General features: G+C 35.4%; 1 protein-coding gene across 2 annotated transcripts; it reads left to right on the forward strand.

The window, feature by feature from the left end:
* Positions 1–1,089: 1,089 nt before the first annotated feature.
* On the forward strand, positions 1,090–25,229 carry LOC127948342 (UPF0687 protein C20orf27 homolog). Of its 2 annotated transcripts, XM_052544765.1 has the most exons (7): positions 1,090–1,277; positions 3,081–3,172; positions 3,435–3,568; positions 3,686–3,836; positions 5,066–5,191; positions 5,596–5,691; positions 24,301–25,229. In XM_052544765.1, exons 2-6 carry the CDS (start codon positions 3,154–3,156, stop codon positions 5,664–5,666), a joined length of 501 nt encoding a protein of 166 aa, XP_052400725.1. In that variant the 5' UTR covers positions 1,090–1,277; positions 3,081–3,153; the 3' UTR covers positions 5,667–5,691; positions 24,301–25,229. The 2 variants fall into 2 exon arrangements, with proteins under 2 accessions (XP_052400725.1, XP_052400724.1); XM_052544764.1 differs by lacking the exon at positions 24,301–25,229 and having other exon boundaries at positions 1,094–1,277; positions 5,596–6,330.
* The last annotated feature ends 50 nt before the right edge of the window (positions 25,230–25,279 follow it).

The raw sequence follows: 25,279 nt of genomic DNA on the forward strand, positions 1-25,279 counted from the left end.
GCCATCTCTGGTATTTTTATAAGAATGAAGTATACTTATAATGCAATGCTAATCGACATAGCCTTTATCCCTCTATAGAATAATATAAAGTGGCATGATTTCTCCCACATTCTGTTTAATGAAACCATGTCAGATTACAAATAATACGTTATTTCAAAGGCTTGTTGTTGTGAAGTGAATTTGGACTAAAACATATCATTATACTTTTGTTGGACAACAGGTTTTAAATTTTTTCTTGTTTTTCATGCTTACCAATAAGCAAATAGGCTAACATACAAAGCCAGTTAGCCTTACTTAACAATCTAATTAATTCTGCATATTAATGTATTGAATTATCATGTGGACTCTGATTGGATGGTTGAGATGGACTCATGTTTATTTCACGAGTTCACATTTACTTTTAATTAAATAAAGGTTATGCGTATTTGGTGTGCTGTCCGGGTAGAGAGCTGCGAGCGCAGCTAAATTCCCGAGCATGCGTTCAAATAGAGGAACATTTACTACACAAAGCTTGTCTTAAGTTATGACTAGTCCAAATGGCTACAGTTCAATTTAAAAACAAATCGTACTAGTAACATTAAGAAATAAGTACTAGTATGTAATAAATGTGTAGTATCTATTTAATAGGCACTAGTACTAGTATCTAATACATAAGTAGTGTCTAAATAATAGGCACTAGTATCTAATTAACGAGAACTAGTAAATAAAAATTAAGTACTAGTCACTAGTGGAATACATATTAGTCAAAACAGAAAAGTTGATATCACAATGACGGATCACCACCAGAAGTCAATGGCAAAAATTTTAAATCTGTTACTAGTAACAAGTAATAGTAATCTAATGAAAACGAAGGCTAAAAACTTTACAAAAGAAACTAGTACCTTAAGAATAAGCACTAGTTAATGGATAAGTAGTTATTAGTACTTAATGGAAAGATAGTATAAATACTAGTATCTAAAAAATAATTACTAGTAACGTTAAATTAGATACTAGTGCGGATTATAGATTAAATGTTAAAGCGGCTTGCCATAGCTGGGGCACGGGCCCGGACCTCTTGTCTTGACTCCACATTTCGTGCATGTGCAATGATGGAGAGGTAGAAAAGCAGAACTAGACGTTAAGTAACCAACAGTAACCAATGGCTGTAGCTCCTTTTTAGTGACCGCGCGCAGCGTCAGACCTCCACACGCTGCGTTCGAGGGGACTGATAGCACAGCGCTTCAGGCAACGCCACAAACCTGATCCACTGTACAGTAGCTACAGTACATGTAAGACAGGTAAGTTTGATTTCAGTGAATTTTTTATTAAAATTATTTTGATTTTCAACTAGTCTATGTCCACGTGCACATTTAAGCTACCCTCACTGCACAATTTCAGGCGTTTTTTTCTTAAATGGGTGCTAGAAGCTTATATTTAATGTGATTAAAAAAAATAAGCGCCTAGCAGTCTTCAGAAGACTTTTCACCAGGTGTATTTATGATTTTAGACGACAAGTCAAACATAAGCTGCATGATTATTATACAAAATGTGCACATTTTGGTCAAACCACTTACGCTTTTAATGTCGAATTGTTGATTTTTTTTCTCGCTGTGCCAAACGGGACACTGGCACGCGACGCAATATTGTCCCATTTTAACACCGCTATACTTTAATAAATTATGAACGATACGTCAGGCGTTGCCTTCGAAGGGTTTGTTTGACCGTCAAAGGCGGACTACTAAGGACTGCCTATATCTAATGTAGACATCTCTATAACTTGCATCGTCCATCTCAGCGATTATTGTTGCATAAGCCGCCTTTTTCTTATCGTCATGTTTGACGTGATTTTGCAGGGGTGCTTTGGAAGAATATATGGAAATAAGTCAGTCGGGATGAGCTCGGTATCATAAGCCTCTTTGGTTTGAATGTGAGTGTCAATCTCTTAAATAACCTTGACTAAACTGGTGTAATGACACCGATTAAAGTCAAAGGTTTTCACGTGAAATTGTTGTTTATGGCACTATTAATCAGGATGGGCCTGGAGTCCCATCTGCGTGCATGATCTACAAATAAATCTACTGGGGGAAAAAATCAGGGTTTACCTCTCTGCAGGTCTGTACAGTACACAGAGTCCTACATCATTTATAGTACAAAAACTCAGTGTGCTGTGTGATGACAAAAACAGCTTGCAAGTTGAAAATTTTGGGGATCCATTCAATGATTCGCCAAAACAATTTTAACTGCTATTTAAAGGTGCACACATTTTAAAATTCATAGCCATTTTGACAAAAATTATATATATATATATATATATATATATATATATATATATATATATATATATATATATATATATATATATATATATATTCTAGAATAATGTTTTTTATTTATTATTTTTTTTACATGGAGCGGGTCCACCCATCACGAGTTCACATGACCAGCTGTATCTTGCAGTTCTCACTTAAATAATAACAATAATAATATGTTTACTTTATAGCCTATAACCTTATATCTTATATATGTTATATGTGTTATGTGCATCTTTTCTTCCATGCAGCATATGGTTAGGGGACTGATTTGAAAAAAATCCATTATGTGGATTTGTGTAGTATGAGGAAGAGAGAAGCATAATTCAAAATGAATAAAATAAAACATAAACATATTTGATATGAAACAAAAGAAGTACAATTCATGTACCTATGCTGAATGGTGTCAGTATAAAGCCTAAAACCGATTGGGGGCAAACAAGCAAGCATCCAAACCTAATTACAGGCCTCATAAATGATAACTCAGATGATTCGCCATATTAAGCTCAGTTACTACTGTGGGGGACCTCCATCCTGTGGCATTGAACCCAGCAGGACTATGCTGCAAAGCCAATGAAATGCAAATCAAGAATGCTCATGGGATGCCCATTTAATAATTTAGAAGTTGAGGAAATAACCTGCATGCAGCTTAATATCTTTAAATCTCTCTTACTCTCACTCTCTCGCTGTCTCTCTCTCTCTCTCTCTCTCTCTATAGGGAATAGGACAGTACAGAACATTACAAACTGATCATAGATTACATAATTCACAGCATTTTCTGTTCTTCTGCAGGGATCATTTTCACTAGAGATGATATCAAATTGACGCAATCATCATCCCTGGATTTCCCTGGCCTTATGTTGAAATGGCAACAGGAAGGAAAAGTCAGTGTCTTTTCTGGGTTCATAACGTCTATCTGAATGTGTATAAATTGTTTTTTAAATAATATTTAGATTTTTCTTTACAACATCTAAATGTGCATTATATATTTATCCTTTCTCATTGTATTTTAACACTTCCAGTGTGTGTTTGTTCTGACAGCTCTCCCACTCTGGGTTCAGCCTGCATTAATCATTGCAGCATGTATCTTCTGGTCCAGTATCCATCTCTGTGTTCTCAACTCCACCCTTGTTTTCTCTTCGCCAGGCTCCACTTCAAAAGGTGGAGTACATTTCACCGATGACAATGAAGACATTCCCATTAACAAAAGCTGTGATGAAAAGCTTCAGGATAAAGTCATTGCAGCGCTACTAGAACCTGATGGTGCATATCTTGTTAAGGTGAAAAAAATTGCTTTGCAAAAAAAAAAAAATAAACAAAAAAATGAAATAAGTAAATTAAAAAACTATATAAGATGTTGCATCCTGAAATTGTTGACCTCTAAATTCTGTATCTAGGTGGGATTTTTAAGGATCCATCACAAATATGAAATCATCTTTTCTTTGCCGCAAATCCCAACACTAGGCAAAGATGTCTGCCTTTCTCCCGCACTCCGCAGTACTGCAAAACCACGACTACGTGCAACACGCATTACACCACGCCCTGAGGGTATGTTTTTATAGTGTTCTCATGGCTTATAATGGTCATGTCAGAAACGTTGTGTTTAGTTGCACACACATGAAATTTGTACATGCAACTTATTTACTTTTTTTTTCATTTACAATGATTTGCATGCACAAAATACCATAGTACTGTACATTTACAATAGAATATGGAATATATAACAATTCACAGCACCTTAATAAATGAAAAGCTTTACGAAATACATGTTGCACTTGTAGGAGGAATGTTAAAAATGCATACAGAAAATAACCCATAAATATGTTATCATTTATTATATTTATGTAATGTATTTGATATGTCCAGAAACATTAGATCATGTTTCGAAACATAGATTATATTTCTAACCAATATTTGAAATAATTTATAGATATTTCCTTATATTTAATAAACACAAAGAGCACTTTATTTCTCAGAATGTTGTCAAAAATAATACAAATACCATAAAATACCATATTGTACAATGACGATAGAATTCTCATTCTCATTTATTCACATGAGCTCTATTAAAAGGTGTTCATTAGTTGAACAGACACCTTTTATACTGAAGCTACATACAGGAACCTGGGTTAAGTGCTCTGCTCCGGGGCACAAGATTAATGAGCAATGCTTGTGATCTTGAAACCATCTTAGTCTTGCTAGGGATTAAACAAGAACCCTTTAAGAAAACAGTCCAGATTAATATCCATTAGGCTTCCCTGACTCCATAAATGATGAGAAGTTTCAGAAAACTAGATACATATAGCTTAAACTAAGCAATTACAATTAAAAACAATTTAAACAAGATTGTAAGCGCGATCAGAGCCGTTAATGTAGATCTAAGAATGCTTGTACACCTGACTGGTAATAAAACATCAAGAGCAAGACATCACGATACGATCAATAGTCACACTCATATTTCAGTCTGTCATCGATCTCTCCATTAGCTTGAAACTCACTTAACGTGTTTATAGTAGTATCATTTTTGCCACAGTTGAATCGCTAGGGAAATCAAAGCACGTTTGCTGTATCTGAGCATACAATTTATATTCTAAAAGAAGCTGCAAGCTCTTTGCAGTTAGGTGATAATTTCTCTATGATGTTTTCCGTCTTCCAATCTTATTCTATTTCTTTTACCCATCTTTTTTATTGCCCTTGTCATATTATGTTATCTTTGTACTCTACTGTATCTGTACTGACTTCACACATTGCCATTCATCTTCCTGTGCTCTCTTAAGGGGGAGTGAGGGTGGTTTGTGAGTACATCTCCCAGCAGGAGGGAGTGGTGCAAGAGGAACTCACCCTGCTCAACAGAAGCAGAAGGGACAGCAGTGTCCGAGTTCGATTACAGGCCAGAGTCATGGGTGAGATACTGTACACTCACCAACTGGTGACAGATCTCTAGTTATTCATAACAAAGCCTTCATGAAGTGATGTGTGTAGTTTCTGGACCAGTATATTCGCCTCTGCCGTTTCAGTTCATTTCAATTGTTTCAAAGCAATTTTACAGAAATATTAAGATGGGATGGGAGAAATAATTTATTTTTTTAATGAAATCCTTTCAAATCTCTTTTCATTTATCCACCCTCATGCTGTTCCAGCTGTATTTATTTTATTTTTTTTAAAGAACACAAACAGAATTTTAGAAAAATAATCCATCTCTGTGAGTCCATATAGTTCAAGTGCATAGATAAAAACTGTTTAAAAACTATGCAGTTTTGATGCAAATAGAGAATCACCTCCACTAAAATAACTTTTTTTTATACAGATCGTCACCACGGAACACCAATGTTGCTCGAAGGAGTGCATTGTGTTGGTGAAGAAAAACACAGAAAATAATGACAGAGAAGATGTGATCAAAAAGGTTTGCTTGTGTAAATGATGAAAATAAACCAAACGATTGAATGCACATATGAATGTGCCTCCAAATTTAAACAACGCACATCACAACCATGGAGGATCACTGCATTTTTCCCGCACTAAAGCAAAAATAGAGCCATTGTTCTAGAGTCTACGCATCACAGGTCTGCTAATGACATCACAAATTCAACTTGAGTTTTTAACAGAATTATAAAGGTTATGCGTTTAATAACAGTAGAACTGAACCAAAAACATTTTTTTAAAGAAAAGCAATACTAGTGCATCTGGCCAAGGACAAGAAGGAAATAGTCATTAATTCACTAAATATTGAGCTTCTCAGATGCCACAAACTGCAAAGAAAAATAGTTTAGCTTAGCTGGTCGTTATTAAATTTAGAATGTCTTTTAAGAACACTCAACCTACTTTTTTGAATTTAATTTATTTTTCAAGTACTTCCTGAACGTAATGCCTAAATGTGGAATGTATGTATAATCATGTACTTAGAATACACTGTATATAGATGATTATATAAAAATCATGTAATCCTTTTGCTTAACCATAATCAATAATTCCAACTTCTGTGTTACAATTCTCAAATATTATGTGTTTTGTTAATAAATAAAAAAAAGTAAGCTGTATAAAATACTTGCTGAATGCTTCATGCACAAATAATTTTGGGATATGCATTGTAGTGCATTGGCCTACCCAAACATAACTTGGCAACTGACATTATTGTCATACCCAGAGAGAATGAAGCAGTTTGAGGACGGTGCTATCTAGTGGTCAAAAGAAATTAGGCGATAAACCTTCTAGAATCTTCTCAATAATTTAGAGATTTATAATTTTTATATCCTTGTTATATTCCTTAGGATTCCAGTGTTTTGATCTAACATATTTCCTGTACGTTTAAGAGGATTCTTGTAACTCTTACTATACAATTCATCTTCACCACACAGCTGCTCTTTGAACCAACACAACAGATAAACTTCAAAATAAATAAAAAACAATACTTATAAGAAAGCCTATCGAAATACAGCCTAACATCTGATGCCTCTCAGCTTTTCAATTTGAGATCTTTTATCAGACCAATAAGCTTCCGAAACCTATTATGTATATTTTTATAACGTAGTTGCTTTACAGCATTTTTTTGCTGTGGGCAGTAACACACACACACACACACACACACACACAAAGTGTAAAAAAAATAAAAATAACAACACTTCCTCTAACAACACTAGATGGTGTTGCTGCCTGTGATTTTCTACAACAGAAAAAGGGGATTTGAAATCAAGTGGCTGGTGTGCATATTCACATAATTTACTGATGTGAAAACCACTTAAAATGATCTGAATCAACCAAAAAGGCACTCTAAACACACACACACAATCACACACACACAATCACAAAACTGCACTTAGTAATAATTACTATTAATTAATTACATTTACTGGCTCTACTGACCTGAAGTCGTGTGTTCAGAATGTTCTTGAGAAAAGGTATAAGGAAGTGCATAGCAGAAGTGACATACCACCACAAGAAAACAAAAAGCTAGGAACATCAACTGAATTAATGAAATTAATCAGAGCAGTTGAGTTTTGTTTGAGGTTTGCAAATTGTAAATATAATTGTTAAAAGCTTCTTCTTGCTGACTAAGTCCTAGGTTAACAATCACACATTCTCGGATTCGTGCTATTTTCTACAGTTATTTGAGCACTGTATTGCAGTAAATACAGCTTATAAAATCTGTTTCTGCTATATATATATATATATATAATTAAAATAAATGGTTCTGCATCACTAAAAATGTTCTGCAGACAAAAAATTAAATAAAATCCTTAATCTTCAAAATAATCTTATTGTACATAATGTTGAATTATTTATTGTCACAAACAATATTATCTAAATATATTGTTTGTAACAGAGCACTTTTCTAATGACAAAACCGCCATCACTTCTACTTCGAAGTTCCTTGAGGAACCTGTTTATCTCTTTTTAGGATGACTAATGGAAAGAATGCATCCCCTTCAGTTCAACCAGTTAAATCACCTCCAATTCGCCTGACAGTCAGCAACAGGATCATTCTCATTGGCTGTGCTGCTGCTCTTCATGCTTGAACATCATGCTCACTTGCATGACAGACGCATGTTTTGGATGTAGGAGGTAGCTGATAAACCTGATTGGAAATATCTAGCTGTTACTTTCCCAGATGATGTCAGAAGCAAGTGTTCAAAGTCACGTTGCATGAGAGGGACTGGAAGATAAAATCAAAGTGTGATTACGTAAGCTATCTAGCTATCTAGGAATATTGAATAGACTTCTATTCTATTGTCTTTATATATAGCTCGGACGAATTTCCACAAAGTATTAAGTACACACACACACACACACACACACACACACACACACACACACACACACACACACACACACAACTCACGTCTATATACACACAAACAGAATGAAAAAGCCAGTGCCTCCCATTACTGATTGGAGAAAAATAATAAGATAATAATAAATAATAAACGTTTTAATAATAATATGTAAATTGTTTATTTTGGTGTCTAGACTCCATATAGGGTCTTTCGATGTCCACTTAACCAGAGGTCTCTGTCTAAATGTTTTGTATTTTATCGTCTTTTTTATTTTTATTTTTTTGGTGAAGGAAATACATTATGGTTGAATAAAAAAATTACGTACATTTCAGACATTACACTTTGTATCATACTGCTATACTACTAAACAACTGCTATAGGAGTTACAATAAATTAAAGAGCCAATAAGATGAAAATTCTAAGCTTCCTACACTGTAAACCCTGATAAGCTCACAGAACTCAAAAAATATTTTGTAACAGATTACACAAAAACATTTAAGTGATGTTTTTAAATGTTTTAAGTTTACATAAACTTAAAAAATTGAATTCCAGTTGCCTTAAATTATCTCAGAGTTATCTTAAATAATTATATTTCTGAACTTATAATTAGGGAGTAATTCACTCATAATTTTATCTATTTTTCAACTCCTATAATGTGGGAAATACACTCAAAATTAGGCTTTTGCTGTCCATCCTCAGTCTAACCACAGGCTCTACTCTTCACCACAACGGTAACACTACAAATCCAACATAACATAAACCTTTGTAAAATCTAATATAACACAACATTTATGTATTAACTTATGTCCCTCTGTTAATCTTGTGTAAAAACACACAAAATAACACTTAATTTCTAAATTTATTTTTTCTCATGCAAAGCATGCTGGGAACTAGAAAACACAATCATTTAAAGTTCACCTCACTACAACAAATTTTTGAGTTAACAGAACTTATTTAAATTAAGTCCAATGAACTTCCGTTATTATTTGAGTGCAATTAACTAATTTCATTTGATTAATTTCACTGTTCGGTTTTACAGTGTATCACTGTTTATAAATCCTGTAAATTAGGTTTAAATCCATCCAATAAAAAACATTGTCATTTTGTCAAAATATCATTTTAAAATTACCTCAATTCTCAGAGATCCCCAAACAGTTCGCGCGAAGCTGTTCAAAAGATTCAGTTTCCTTAAACCCCACCTTTTGGTTGCTTACTGTGTTCTGATTGGTCAACTGACATAGTTTTGATTGGTTGTTCCGCACACAACTTCACGGTAAACAATGCGTTAGCATCTGTTTGGGGTGAATTATGTCTTATTCCTCTTACCGCGAAGCAAACGGTAAAATAAAAAACTTGAACAGTCTCGCTGCTTTTTCTTCTGTCTGGGTGTATTCAAGCCGCGCACTTCAGTTTGAATCTGAATAGCGCTTTCAACGCGGGGGTGTGGTCGCATTAGATATAACGAAGGGAGACATGAAAAACAGACATCGTGTTGTTTTTCGCGTTGCACTTGTTTAGTTTTAAAGTAGACATGTCAAGTTTTCTATAGATATCTCTCTCATGTCTCTTCGTTGAGTATTCACGGAGTTACAGTTCATTTTAATGACGTTTTTGTAACGAATCGTTTCAGCGATTCAGAGTCGACTCCTTACTTTAGAAGCCAATAACTTTATAAATCGTGTACTTTTTGGTTTAATTACTTTGCACATTGTTTACACTGATGGACAGCTACATCATACACTGTAATACAGGTAATTTTTGATTTCCCATCTATGTGGCTCTTTAATTATCTCTTCTAACTGCCACTACCAATCTCTCTGTATTTTAAAAAAAAAGAATAAAAATAATTAAAATCAGGTTGTCAGACTCTGTTCGATATACCAACGCTACTTTGGCATCATCGAAGGTTAACGCCCCTTTTTGGGGGAAAACAAACGGATTCCTGATACAGAACTCGCTCCAGGGACCTTTTATTTTTCATTGTTTCTGATGTGTACAGCCCTGTCAGACACAATTACAAACAGATATTGTATAATAGTTATATTGTTTAGTCCTAGCCTGCGAATATTTTAAACTTAAAATCAGTTAACAGCCAAGGTAGCATGCCTAATGAGCAGTGTTGGGCAAGTTACTTTTAAAAAGTAATTAGTTACAGTTACTAGTTAATTCTTCCAAAAAGTAACTAAATTAGTAACTCAGTTACAAATTTTTAAAGTAACTAGTTACTTAAGAAAGTAACTATTGCGTTACTTTCAAGTAAAATTAAATTTTAAATGCTCAAACGTGACCCCACCTCTACCCCTCTTTAAAGGAACTTAAAATACATGTGCATGTTCAATTATTTATGATAAATCTGAATATTATAATGAAATGGACACTTAATACAATACATTATTAACAGAAACATGAAACATTGTACACACATCTAAAAAAAAAAAGTTGCTGTGGGACAAAGTGAGACTAGCCTCCAATCAAATGGCATGTATGTAGATATTATGTTTATATAGTGGATCAATGCAAATAACACGATAGATTTTGGGGAACTTTTGATATTTCCTTTTATTGTTTCTTTAATTTCTTGAAGGAAAAAGTAATGTATATACTTCCATTTAGAGAAGGCTACTTTTGGATTATTTGGGCTCGTCGCCATACCTGTCTCTCGTTGACTGACTGGCTTGTGTTGTTCGTTGTGTGTCCTGTCCTGTCCGATGATGGGTCGTTCGCGAATGAGTGTTAGTGATGATGGATCGACTCGTTCGCGAATGAGCTTTTGATGAGTCGTTCGCGATTCGCGAATGAGCCGACTCTAAGAGCCGGCTTTTTTAGTTGAACTTCGGGAGCTGGCTCGCATATCTGAAGAGCCAACTCTATTTTTTCAAATTTAGCCTATAGAAATTAAATAATTATGTAATAAAAATTGAAATATTATAGTCAAAGTCATTTAAAGAGCCGTTTGTGAGCCAAAGAGCCGGCTCTTTTCAGTGAGCTGAGTCAAAAGAGCCGAATTCCCATCACTACTATGCGTGCTTTCGAACACCCGCCCAACTCTACCTCTGATTGGCTTACAATGAAATTTTACTCTACCTCAGCCAATCGTCAGCATTTATGCGCTTGTCTCGTGCTCTGCCCACTAACCAAGGAAGAACAGTAAAAAAAAGTATTTGCCTCTCGCTCAGAGATCTAGTTGGTCTGATGAAAAAAAAAAAAACAGCTTCATCATCAGTTATAGTAACGCGCCGCATTTTTTGGCAGTAACGGTAACGGCGTTATTAAGATGAGAAGAGTAATCAATTAGATTACTCGTTACTGGAAAAAGTAATGCCGTTAGTAACGCCGTTATTTATAACGCCGTTATTCCCATCACTGCTAATGAGAGCTAACGTTAATCACGTAGCTACTAGCAGCTTCGTATTTCTAACGAGTATCAAGTGAAATATGATCAAGTAAATCACCGACTCCTCTTGACATGGCCTAATCGTCTAGTTTATCATACTGTGAGTATGTTAATGACAAAAGTAGGTTACTTGGTGATTCCACGAGATAATGGTAACATTAGATGTCCATATTTGGCCACTGCGTGGGGTTATTAATCCAGTTTTCGACCATTTCAAAGGGAAACCTCTGTAAACACTGTATCCAGTAGCTTCATTAAATACCTCTCACGGTCCTCGGCCGGCAAAGAGAGTGTGTATGTTTCTGCCATTTTTGCTATCAAGAAATTAGAGCGAGTTCTGTATCAGGGGAATCCGTTTGTTTTCCCCCAAAAAGGGGTGTTAACCTTCGATGACGCAAAAGTAGCGTTGGTCTATATCTGTGTGTGTTTTCTAACCTCCACGTGCTACATGTTTGCTTCCATGCCCTTATTTGGTTTTCCTGTTCCTGTCCTCAGTTCTATCAGTTCCAGGTGTCCAATAGTGTAGTTAATTTGGTTCCAAGTGTTCCCAATCAGTGTCTGTGTATTTATAGTGAGCTCTGCCCCATATTTCCCATCTGCTATCTTGAGTATGTCTTCAGTGAGTTTCTGTGTTTTCCATGTATTTGAATTAAATTTCATGTTGATGAAATCTCCAGCATCTCCTTGCTGGTCGATCCAGTGTAGAGTGACTCATGTAGTTTTTCTTTTGTTATTTGACCAAATAGGATTAAACAGTGCCCTCCACTAATATTGGCATGCTTGGCAAATATGAGCAAAGGCAGCTGTGAAAATAAATCTACATTGTTTATCCTTTTAATCTTTCATTCAAAAAAAATTCACAAAATTCTGACTTATCATAGAAGTAAAACAATTGAAAGTGTGTGGAAAATCTTATTGTGAAATGGATACTTTCTCTAGTTTAATGTTGGCCTCAATTATTGGCACCCAAATATTGCAACATCCTTTTCCAAAGTAACAGCTCTGAGTTTTCTCCTATAATGCCTAAAGAGTTTGGAGAACACCTGATAAAATATCATATCACAGACCATTCATTCATGCAGAATCTCTGGATTGGGATGGCCATGGCAGAAGCTTCATTTTGTGCTCAGTTACTAATTTTTGTGTTGCTTTTGATATTTGTTTTGGATACTCTTCTGATAGAAGATCCAAACATGGCCCATTATAAGATTTCTAACAAAGGGCAGTCAGGTTTCTATTTTTTTGTCTGTTGATATTTTATAGAACAATGATGCCATGTATCTGAATAAGATGTCCAGAACATCTGGCAGTAAAACAAACCCACAACATTAAAGATCCAGCAGTATATTAAATTGTGGGCATGGGGTACTTTTTATACCTTTTTGTACCAAGCCATCTGGTGGGGCTTCCTGCCAAATAGGTTTTTTTATTTTATTTTTTATTTTTCATCTGACCATAGAAGCCAGTCCTATTTTAAGTTCCAATGGTGTCTGACAAATTAATATGCTGGAGTTAATTTTTGGATGAGCGAGGATAATTTTTCTTGAAACCCTCCTGAACAACATGTGGTGGCTCTTTGATTATTTTTTTATGCTGTCTGACCGCAAGACTCACCTAATCTCTGCAATTCTCCAGCTGTGAGTTTTTAGCCACTCCACCTCTCCTCCTCACTCTGCATTAGAACGATATAGACAAACATCCTCTTCCAGGCAGATTTGTAACATCTTTAGTTGATTGGAACCTCTTAATTATTGCCCTGAAATTGGTGGAAATGGAGATTTTCAATGCTTTAACTCTTTTCTTAAAGCCATTTTTATTTAAATTTTTTGAAGCTCAACAGTCTTGTTCTGCAGATCAGAACTATATTCTTTAGTTTTACTAAAGGTAAAACCTTGTGGTGGATGATTAAGGGGTACTTGGCCTTTGTATTCCTCATATTTATAATCCTGTGAGACATGAAGTCATGGCTGGACAATTTACATGCTCCTAGTCACCCTGGTGTTCTAAAACAAAGAACTAAAAGAAAAAGACACATGATTGGGAATATACTTCAGAGATCTTTTCTCAATTGTTTTACTTCAATGAAAGGTTAGAATTTTGTGAATTTTTTGAATGAAAGGATAAACAATGCAGATTTATTTTTTCCAACCACCTTTGCTCATATATATATATATATATATACGTATATGTATGTATATGTATATATTTTGTTTTCCTCTATCAAAACAACTGCATGGAACATACCTGTCTAAGTGCCAAACTATGCATGCCTGTTATTCAAGTCCCAAAGTTTGCATGCACACATCTGGTGTATATCGTCTATAAAGAAGAATTTGTTTGAATTAGAAATGTATCTTTTTTTTTCTCTTTATTGATTACATAGAACGTACCTGTGTAAGTGCTAAAAATATTCTTATCCAACAGTTTCTGTGCCTGTAACGGACATATCTTAGTATTATTTTATATTCTAGCTCCTATATTATTTTGGAATCTTAATTTTTAAGACCCTTTATTTCAACCCCAGAGATATGGAGAACTCAAGGCTCCGTGTCAAAATTGTTTAATTTTACCCATTTTCAATGGTTAAAAACCGAATGAGATTTTGTTTATCCAATCATGACTGATGACACACCAAATGAGAATGTTAACCTTGGTTTTAGGAATGTAGAACATGGCACACAGTATTGATGGTTAAAAACAGAATCAGTTAAATTGAACAAAATCCCTTCTTCCAAATATCACTGAAACAGATTCAGATATAGAATCTTATAATTGCACTACTGAGAGCAAGTAAGTGTGCCTCAGTCTGACAATTTCAGTGTGTTCGTGGCACTCAGACAGGAATGTTCTGTGCATTTTTTTTTTTTTTGATAGAAGGAAACAAGATAAATTTCTACTTTCAGTATTATTTGTTCTTCAGATATTCCATTAGTATTAGCTGTGTGCAAGGTGACGCACATTTGGTTTTCGACTGCATGGGTTGAAAAATGTAAAATATAACAATTTATCAAATTGATCTATATTTCTGTTTACTCAGCGTGAATATACATGCATGCCATTAAATATTTTGAGGTTTCCTCTCTATTTATATTTGTTTTTCTTCAGAAAACAAAATCTTGTGTTGTTTTTAGGGGAAGTTTAGAAATTTGGTTGATTCGACATGAAATGACCCCATAGACAAACCAATCCAACCAGTTTCAGTTAAACTTTATCTGTCAGTGTCATTTATTACCTTAGTTCTTAACAAGTATTTGTCTGTCAACAGCTTATCTGTAAGACCTTTGCACATTTATCCACTCTTTTTAAGTCTGTTTATCCAACCTCCCACATCAGTAAAGAGCAAGTTAATATCACCTCTTATTCATTACATTTCTGTAAAAGTGCTGACCTTTAAGTGCGCCGCACCCTTCAGCATCTGTCACTATGACAGAATTTACTGTTATACAGTTTTATGAGAATTTACTCAATTTACTTCAGAAAAGAAAAATACCAAGCCAAATTTATTTTTTTTACATTTGTGTAGGTTGTATCTTTTGGCGATAGATGGCGTCAGTGTTTACCTGCAAGTGGAATCTTCCAAACAGAACTGTATATGTGTGTGTGTGTGTGTGTGTGTGTGTGTGTGTGTGTGTGTGTGTGTGTGTGTGTGTGTGTGTGTGTGTGTGTGTGGGTTTCATATATCCTGGTGGGGACTTAAACCTGAATACACACAGACTCATGGGAACTCTAAACACTAAATTCTTAAATCTAAATTGCACTAAAGCTATTTTGACCAGGAAGCATTGCTTTTATATTTACATGCATTTTTGAACACAAGCCTGAAATTACATGCTTAGAATACTTTCAGTTTATGAATATTTTGTATACATCACAATTATAGTCCTGCAAATTATATTGAAATGAAAATGAAAATGTATTTAAATTTAAAGATTTAAAGAAATTGATGCTTGGTAAAACATGGCTGGAAGAAGACCCCTCTCTAATGTTTCATTAAAAACTTCTAGAAGGAATATGAAAATGAAATTTTCATTCAAATCAAATTTCATTCATATTCATTTATCGATCTTCAGCTGATATGCAACTTAAAATAAAGGCAACCTGAGTATTTATCATTATTATTATCATAACAGCAACATTTAACATTGTATATCACTATAAAAACACAACTTACTGTAATAATACATCTGAAGATCCTGTTTAAAATACCATTGGTAGTTGGGATAAAGGTCTTTGTATAATTGGCCTTTTACACTAAAGGCACTTTATACTTTATACTGCCAGATGAAAGTATGCAGGGCATGAGAAGAGTCTCCGATGATAATAGAGGATTTCTTTTGATGCCCTAGTATAGAGATCAGTGAGAGGTATTTGTCTCTAACCAATTATTTTACTCGCCACATTTATAATCCTTAAAAGATCAGAGAGGGAGGTTGACATCTTCAACTCCATGCCCAACTCTGTAAGCAAACAGCAAAGGATCAAGTTTCCCAGTAATTTTACAAGATGTTCCTTGCTGACATCACCCCATCATTCTACTTGTTTTTATTGAAACATTATGGGATCTTCTTTCAGCCATATTTTACCAAGCATCCATTTCTTTACTGCATAACAAAGGAACGGACCCACTTGTTCCAGCATCATAAAGGCCAGTGATTTCACTAAATGGTGACAACAAAATATTAGCAAAAATACTGGAAATTAGGTTAGAAGATATATTCCCAAAAATAATAAATGAAGATCATAGAGGTTTCATCAAAAATAGACGGTTCACAACATTCGCTGATTATTTGATATAATATACTCTTCTCACGCAAGATCTTATTCAGAAATCCTTATTTCATTGGATGCTGAAAGGCTTTTGATAGGGTTGAGTGGGATTATCTCTTCTCGGCCCTGTCAAGGTTTGGTTTTAGAACTACATTTATTTCATGGATAAGGCTTCTTTATGCATCCCCAATGTCATCAGTACAGACTAATAAATTAAGGTCTGATTGCTTTATGTTTGAACATTCTTATTAGACTAGGCTGCCCATCATCGCCGATGCTTTTTTGCGTTAGCAATTGAACCTCTGGCAATCTCTTTACGAAATGTAAAAGTCTACAGTGGGATCTTTCGAGATGTGGGGGAGCATTTATTAATTTTTTATTTTTTTTATTTTACAGTTTTGAAATTATATGCTGGATAGTTATATGTGAGTGAATATTTGAGTTAATTTGAGTGCTTTTTTGTAATTTGAGTATTCTTTTTGATAGTTCAGCGATTTACTGATGGACTGTTCTTAACTCTTAGATATTCTGCCATAGCTAAATTAAATGGCAAATTGTACATAATAGAGAACAGAAATCAAATTAAATTGGTTTCTTCTGAAACATTTCAACATTACAAATGAGTTAATCTGCTTCAAAAGCAATAGATGTGTTAGGCCAACTATGCGTCAACTTTACTATGGCATTTTACTAACTGCACCTGAATAAACATGCTTCTTGTCTTTGTTCAGAAACTGTGAAAAAGTAACTATTTAGGTCACATTGGTCATTATTTCTTTAGTAAACAAATGAAAAAGAAAAGAAAAGAAAAATTTGTGTCCTCAAATATTTGTTCACCTTATTTTATTTAGAAGATGTCATTGTCGAGTGTCGGGAAAACAAACTTCAAAGTCTTAACAAAGGCACTCAAAGGCAAAAAATTGTGTAAATAAACCAGCTTGCCTGTTAGGGAAGCTTAGAATTTTAGATTTGCTTATTGAAATAGAAGTTCAGCAGACTATTTTCAAGTTATCGATCTTTAATTTAAATGGGCCTATAAATTATATATTTTACACTGATTGGCCAAAAAGTTGCCATTTAGATTTAAGAATTTAGGATTGGATCATAATTGCAGTGATTAACACATCTATCTTTTTGCCCACAGGCAATGTATTATACCGCTTTAACAAGAATTGTCTTTCCGCATTAAAAGAATGTTCTTTGCTCATAATAAGAATGGTATGTAAAATGTCCTTGATTGCTTAAACATCTGATTCTGCCAGTCCAAACATTACTTGTTACTTTTGCTTTAATGTTTTCTGCAAATGGCTGTAGAAATCTATCCTCATAAAGCATAGATTTAGCCATTTTCTCATTCAAAACACACATGCATTCATTCTAATTAACTCAATCTAAAGTTAATATGTTATTATTTGCATTTCAAGGCAGAAACTCACAATGAGCAATTTTTCTATGAATAATAAATGGTTTGTAGTGTTGGTATATGATATGTAGATGATTTGAATGATTATGAAGACTGTTAGCAATTCAGACATTGACAATATTAGCACTAATTCAGTCAGAAGAGAAAACAAAATCGAGACAATTTTCTTTGCACGCACCACAAAAACAGGTTTTGCATGTTATGCAGCTGACAGGGTTTAAATGCCCAGCAATGAGGATATTATTTCAGGATATAATAATATTTAGACAGCACATTCATACAAGTATGAGTCTCACAAGAGGTGATGTGTTGGCCTTTGACCAGTACAGAACATGATAGGCTATATTATAGTTTACACATGATATCATCCGAACAATTTCGGTATTAATATAGATTTTTTTGTTGATTTAATTTTATTTGCGCTTACCTGTAATTACAGTGTTCTTACCTAAGACAGTATAAGATAATATGTGGTAATTAGTTGGGTTAGGTTTAGGAGTAGGTTCAAGGTTAGTATTGTCATTACTAGAGCATGTAGATGTCGAACAGGATTGTAAAATAAAGTACTACCCAAATAACAATACAATTGAATTCCTAATAGTCTCCAAATAAAGGTTAATGCTTTCAAAACCATTAACACAAATAGCTAAAGTAAAACCATATTCTGAAATCCACAAGCTGTCACATTGATATAATAATTAATATTGTATTAATATCTCCTGGGTTAATAATACACACACAAGGTGCTACCTGTTTTTCCGCCATGAAGCTAAGAGGGTTACCTTCCTGAATGAGATCATGTCTTGTATATGAAACTGCTTATGTATTTCAATATTACTATTGTATCATGTTATCTTTATCAGGTGTTGCTACCACAAAAGAATTCACGAGTTTGCCTCACAGATAATAAAGCAGAATGAATGGTATGCCTATATGGTGTGCTGTCTCAGAGCGCTCCTCCCAAGTGCATATACAGAGATATGATCTCACCATCATCCAGTCTGTCAGGAATAACATGAAGAAACAGAACACTCAATCCACAAAAACTGTCTCCAATTTCAACCAATATTAAAATGATTTGTGGATTTCATTGCAGTCATGTGACACAGTCCATCCTTTCATAATTTTAAAGGTAGTTCAGGGCTCCAGACTAACTTTTTACACTAGGAGCACAGTGGCCCCCAACTGAAAATTTTAGGGGCACAACCAGAAAATTTAGGGGCGCACACCGTAAATCAACATGCTAACCAAATCTACTAATTTCCACTGTATTACTAATAAATACTTTAATAATAGATGCAGAAATTACAATGTGCCGTTTCAAATTCAGTGTCACATTTTATTCTGCACTTTTGAAGATGCAACAAGGTAAACTGACAGCACCATCGCTGTCATGACAGTACAAATAGTAAACAAAATTCCATACACTCAGAATAAAAAATGTGCATAGTAAAAAAGTTTGTGTGCATGCTTTATCGTTGTTGTATGTTTCGTTAAGTTTTAAGCCATTCTTCCTTTGAAGGTCGAGCTGGCTTTTGTATTTGGTGAAAAGTAGTTCTAATAATTATAGTACCTCAGCCATCTGAATTCTTACAGCCAGTCTTCTCGAAAATGGTGAGTGTGGACCAGGGCCGGCCCTGACCAATTTGCAAGATTTTACCTGGCGCCTCATGCATATATATATATATATATATATATATACATATATACACACACACACACACACACACACACATTACAGCAGAACTGTTTCCAACACTCATAATAAATCATCATATTAGAATGATTTCTAAAGGATCATGTGATAGACTGGATGTCACATGTGACACTGAAGAATGGAGTAATGATGCTGAAAATTCAGCTTTGCATCACAGAAATAAATGATAATTTAAAGTATAATAAATTGAAAACAAATTATTTTAAGTTGTAATAATATAACACAATATTACATTTTTTCTGTATTTTTGATCAAATAAATGCAGGCTTGATGAGCAGAAGAAACTTCTTTCAAAAACATTAAAAATAGTAATGTTTCCAAACTTTTGGCCTGTACTGTATCCCCCCAAAACTGCACAACTGTAAAGTAAAAAAACAAAAAAAAAAACAAAACAAAAAGTGATAATAAAAAATGCGTCTTAAAACTGATTGTACAAAATCACAGTCTGGGGACTCAGATCTCAGAACAACTGCTAACATTAAGTTTAAGGTAAAAATAACTGCCATGAAATTATAGTATATTCTTACTCCTATGCAATAAATTGCTATTTCACTACATCTCTTTACCTCTGTCTTTATCCTCTTCTCTTCTTTTTGGCACTGTATCTATCGCAGACTATGCTCATTTATAATGTGTCATGTAAATTCGGCCTTCCGTCACAATCAGGAAACTTTCACCGTGTCTAGAACTGGCGCGAGCTGCCAGGCCCGTTTCTACGAGCTGTGTGTTAACAAAAGCAGTGCTGTATACATTGGATGCGGCGTCGGGCACGCTACACAACAAATTACCAACAACTGATCGTGCGCGCACTCTGTTTCTGACACACTTCAAGCACTCGATGGGCGGGGGAAGATTGAAGAGCCGGATTTTTTTTTTTTTTTTTTTTTTGCTTTATTTGGAAGTGTTTTGAATTAATGGTTTTTAAATAGTAGCCTATTATAAAAAAAAATATGTAAAAAAAAAAAAAAAAAAAAAATCACTCGTTCACTCATTCTGGCGCCCCTATGGATGAGTGGCGCCCTTAGCATTTGCCTATACCACGGGCCGGCCCTGGTGCGGACTTTTTTAGCCACACCAACCTCTGACTCTGAATCATCATCTGACGGTGACACTAGGCTCTGGCACTGGTACACTAGCCGCAGGTCGGAAGAACGAATCAATAGTTCGCTTGCTCATAGCTCAGACGCACGCACATATCAGGTTGTGATGATATTTGTCTCAGTTTCCTTCCCACAGATGTTTACGCCCGCTCAATTATCTCTAGGCCCCTCCCCCTCCACACATTTTAGCCACTTACAGTGGCCATTCCCTATTCTTCTCACACGCATTTGCCGCCTCACAGACAGGCATCACTCAATGAGACGCGAGTGTGTGCAAGTGTGTGTGTGTGTTTGCGTGCGTGCGTGTGCAAATCTACTGGTCGCACATGTGCGACTGGATGTAAAATTCAGTCGCACACTCTCAAAATTTGGTCGCAAAATGCGACCATTTGGTCGCAGTCTGGAGCCCTGTAGTTATGAAGAAAGAAAAACGGGCAAGAAAGAATTCAGTTTGAATATGGCTGTTGGGTAAAAGCTGTTTCTGAATCTGGAGGTGTGAGTCTTTAAAGCTCTGTAGTGTCTTCCAGATGGCACTAGTGCAAACAGATTGTGAAAAGAGTGAGTGCTGTCCTTGATAATAGTACAGGCTCTGCTCTGACAGCGAAGCCTGTAGAAGTCTTCAAGAGGGGTAGTGAAAGTCTGATAATCTTTTTTAATAACCCTTTCCAGTGCAGCTCTTTCAGCCATTGAATAATATTCCGTACCAGACTTTAATGCAGTATGTTAGTATACTATCTGCTGTAGAGTGGTATAACGACTTCTACGGTCTGGCAGAGAGATGGGCCTTTCTTCAAGTAAAGTAAAGTCTCTGTTAGGCCTTTTTTACAAGAGCAGCAGTGTTAACAGTCCACTTCAGGTCCTCACTAACACAGATGCCCAAGAACTTAAAACTGGACACTCTTCGCACCTCCTCTCCCTTTATTTCCAAGGGCTGATGTTACACTCAATGTATCTTGAAGTCTATTACTAGCTCCTTTGTCTTTTTGATGTTAAGAGACAAATTGTTGTCCAATCTATTCACTTCATCTCCATAGGCAACCTTGTTGCCATTTGATTGTCTAACTAAATTTCAAAAAGAATAACAGGAAAATGGGTGTACGTGTCTTAGTTAATTGAAAATATGTATGTTTAGGGGTTCAAACACGTAGTGCTGAAACCCTATTGTAATTGTATGGATTTTTTTTACTATTATTATTATTCTTTGCCAGTAAAGCTAATCGTGCAGCCCAGACCGTAAGTCCTAAGAGAACTGAAAATTGGTCAGATCATAGTAGTATTGAACACTACTCAGATCCAAACACTTGTCAGCACAATCAGCCAAAAGGGGATGCTACAGCGTAAAAAAACACTAACACTTATCTAGGTTTTTCGCCCGGAACCCGACGACTGCAGAAATATTCTCCGGACAGTGAATATCAGTTATGACATATAAAAAAGTTGAAATATCAACTCGCTGTCACATACTGTACGAAAAACCTAAACGTTTGATGCTAATTTTAGCTAATTGTTCAATTTAGCTATCTTCGGTACACATGTATGACCTGAACCGTTTGTCCAATAAACTTGAAAATTGGTATGCAGTGTCTATAAGGACAAACAAGGCCGCCATTGACCAAAGAAGATTAAACACCTATTAGACATGGTTAACAGAGGTTGACCAGAACGAAACGTGGTGGGCATGTTCAACTCCTGGCTCTGAAGGTCTGTAAGAATTTTTAAAGAATTCGGCCACTGGGGGGCTGATTTGAACCAATCAAATGGTTCATTAGTTATTCTCAATTATGTTAAAAACCTACTTTAATTAGGATTTTTGCACAGTCTCGATAAAACCATGGCAACATGATTCTCTAGACTCTCTAGATCAATAATTACAGATTTTTTTATTTAATTTTGTACTTTAGTTACCTATAACAGGGTCATTTAGAAAAGGGGTGTGGCTAAACATACCAAAAAAGCCTATTAAACCTAAACAAAAACTCAAAACTTTATGAAACTTGGTGAAAACATGTGTCAGATGACTCTTAACAAGCATGCAAAGTTTCATGGAGACTGAACGATGTGTGGCACTATAACAGTTAAAAATGGCCTCAAAAACACAATATTTCTATTGAAAATGACATCAGATTGTAGGACATGTTCATATATTCACACAGACACCAGATCTTCATATGATAGATTTCCTCTCATTCTGAACAACTTTGCCTCTAGGATCACTGCTAACAATCCAACTGTTCTTTAAATATTAGAAATTAGACTCAGTGCCTTATTCTAGCACTTATATAGTTATTTTCTCATGTTTCACTTCAGATAGTTTAAAAATATTTTTTGGAATATTTAAAATCACATTTAGTCAAGAACTACCACTTAAATTATACAGACATTGTAATTGTAAGGATTTTTATTTTTTTTTACTATTATTATTATTCTTTGCCAGTAAAACTAATCGTGCAGCCCAGACCGTAAGTCTTAGAGAACTGAAACTTGGTCTGATCATAGTAGTATTGCTCACTTTATCACATATCTCTTTTGACAATTATGCTACATTATGATTAAATTTAAACCTGAAAAATTAATAATACTATAAACAGGACAATTCTAGTAAGCATTTTATTACCTAAACATCTATATCTATAACAAATATCTATTTTGCTCAGTCACTTCCAATTCTGGTACATTCTCAGATCAGAATTGGAATTCTCAAAACTACCTGTTCAATTATCACATCAGTGTCACTTGTGAACATCAAAAAAGCAGTTTCTCATTTCTTTGAACAAGTTGCAAATGCTTTGGTACATCCATGCAAATGATTATGTACAATTTTCTGTTGTTTCGTACATTATCAGTTGCTAATGTCATGTTGCTCAAAGTGTATTATATAGTTTTCTGTGCAATAGTCCTACCCCTCAAAACATCTAGTCTTTAGTTCATCGTATAAGTCATTAAATGCAAAATGGTTAATCTAGTTGTCATAAACTGCCAAGCACACTTTTTTTTTTTTTTACACATTATTATTATTGACTTTTTGTCAATTTGGCATGAATTGTGCAAGTGGATATTTACTAATGAAGAGAATGTAGATGATAAACCAATGATAAACCATTTCTCTGAAATAGCTCAAAGGTTATTCTCATGAATCTTCAGTTGGAAAGCTTATACTGTATAGACAGAGGACAACTTTTTTTTGGCCAGACCACTAGTAAAAGTGTAACTGGGAATTTAATCCAGTCTCTTTCAGTCAATACCCCACATACAGTAATGTGTAAATGTGTACTTTTGAAATGATTATATGGCATACATAAGCATATGGCATACTGTTCAATACAGTAACTTTCATCCAAAATGTTGCTATAGTTTACATCAGAACATCCCTCCAGAGTAAACCGTTATAATGACAACATGACTAAACAATTTGACTGTCTTATCCATACACAATGCCACAAGGACTTGTCATTCTGATGGCACTGACATGTTCATTGACACAGATATTTACTTTTGAGAGATGAACTAAGGATTTTGAGTAAGAGAGTGGTTTTTGCAGGTTATCCATGGTGTTTTGCTTTTTGTACAAATTGTTTTGAGAAATGCACTTACTCTTTTGCCAATCGTGAGTTTGATTTGAGAAATGTACCAAAGTGACTGAGAAAAACTGTAAGTAAAAGAGTGTTTTTAGTAATATAGTTCAACTTTTTACAACCAGTCTGTGTCTGATCATATTTATACATTGTGGTGGGGGGGGGGGGGGCATGGTTTAGCGAATTCTGCAGCAGGAGAGAGAATCAGGAGACGAACGTTAAGTGAGTGGTTTGGGCGGAAACGATCAACACCTGTCTCTTGTTTCAGTAATTGGCGTGGAGAGAGTTTAATGCCAGGGGAGACAGAAGCAGTCGAGAGAGAGACAGACTGCTTACCACCGGAAGGAGTCAACCAGAAGCGTTTCCCGATAGAGTCGGCGAGTGTCAGAATAAAAGTCACCATTGGTGATTGTAACGATTACTTTGATTTATTAAAAATATTGTCAGCAGTACATCCGACTCCTTGTCCTCTTCCTTTCCTCCTACGAACTCACTACACTGGTGCCAAAACCCGGGAAAGGAAGAAGGAGTGCCGCCGCCATGCAGAGCCCATGATCCACGCCATTGCGGATGTCATCGCATCCCTCGCGGCCCTGCACCAAGAGGAATGTCAGTTGGTGAATGCTGTGTCGAAATTCGACGCGTATCCAATGCCGCAGGTTGACGAGTTACTTGATCAGCTAGGCTCGGCTCGCTTTTATTCGACATTGGACTTAACGAAGGGTTATTGGCAGATCCCCTTGTCTCCATTATCCAAAGAAAAGACAGCTTTAACGACGCCGTTTGGATTACGCCAATTTGTTACCCTTCCATTTGGGTTGTTCGGAGCCCCGACCACCTTTCAGTGCCTCATGGATAAGATTCTGTGACCTCATGCTGCATATGCGGCTGCCTACCTAGATGATATCATTATATTTAGTAATGATTTGTAGCGGCATATGCAGCATCTGAGGGCCGTCCTGAGATCTCTGAGGGGGGCGTCAGACAACACCTGTGTCTTGTTTCAGCAGTTGACGTGGAGAGAGTTTAAAACGCCAGGAGAGACAGAAGCAGTCGAGAGAGAGAGAGACGGACTGCTTACCACCGGAAGGAGTCAACCGGAAGCATTTCCCGATAGAGTCGGCGAGTGTTGAAATAAAAGTCACCATTGGTGTTTGTAACGATTACTTTGATTTATTAAAAATATTGTCAGCAGTCCATCCGACCCTTTGTCCTCTTCCTTTCCTCCTACGAACTCACTACATACA

Source organism: Carassius gibelio, chromosome B1, assembly GCF_023724105.1.
Source record: "Carassius gibelio isolate Cgi1373 ecotype wild population from Czech Republic chromosome B1, carGib1.2-hapl.c, whole genome shotgun sequence".
NCBI classification, from domain to species: Eukaryota; Metazoa; Chordata; class Actinopteri; order Cypriniformes; family Cyprinidae; genus Carassius; species Carassius gibelio.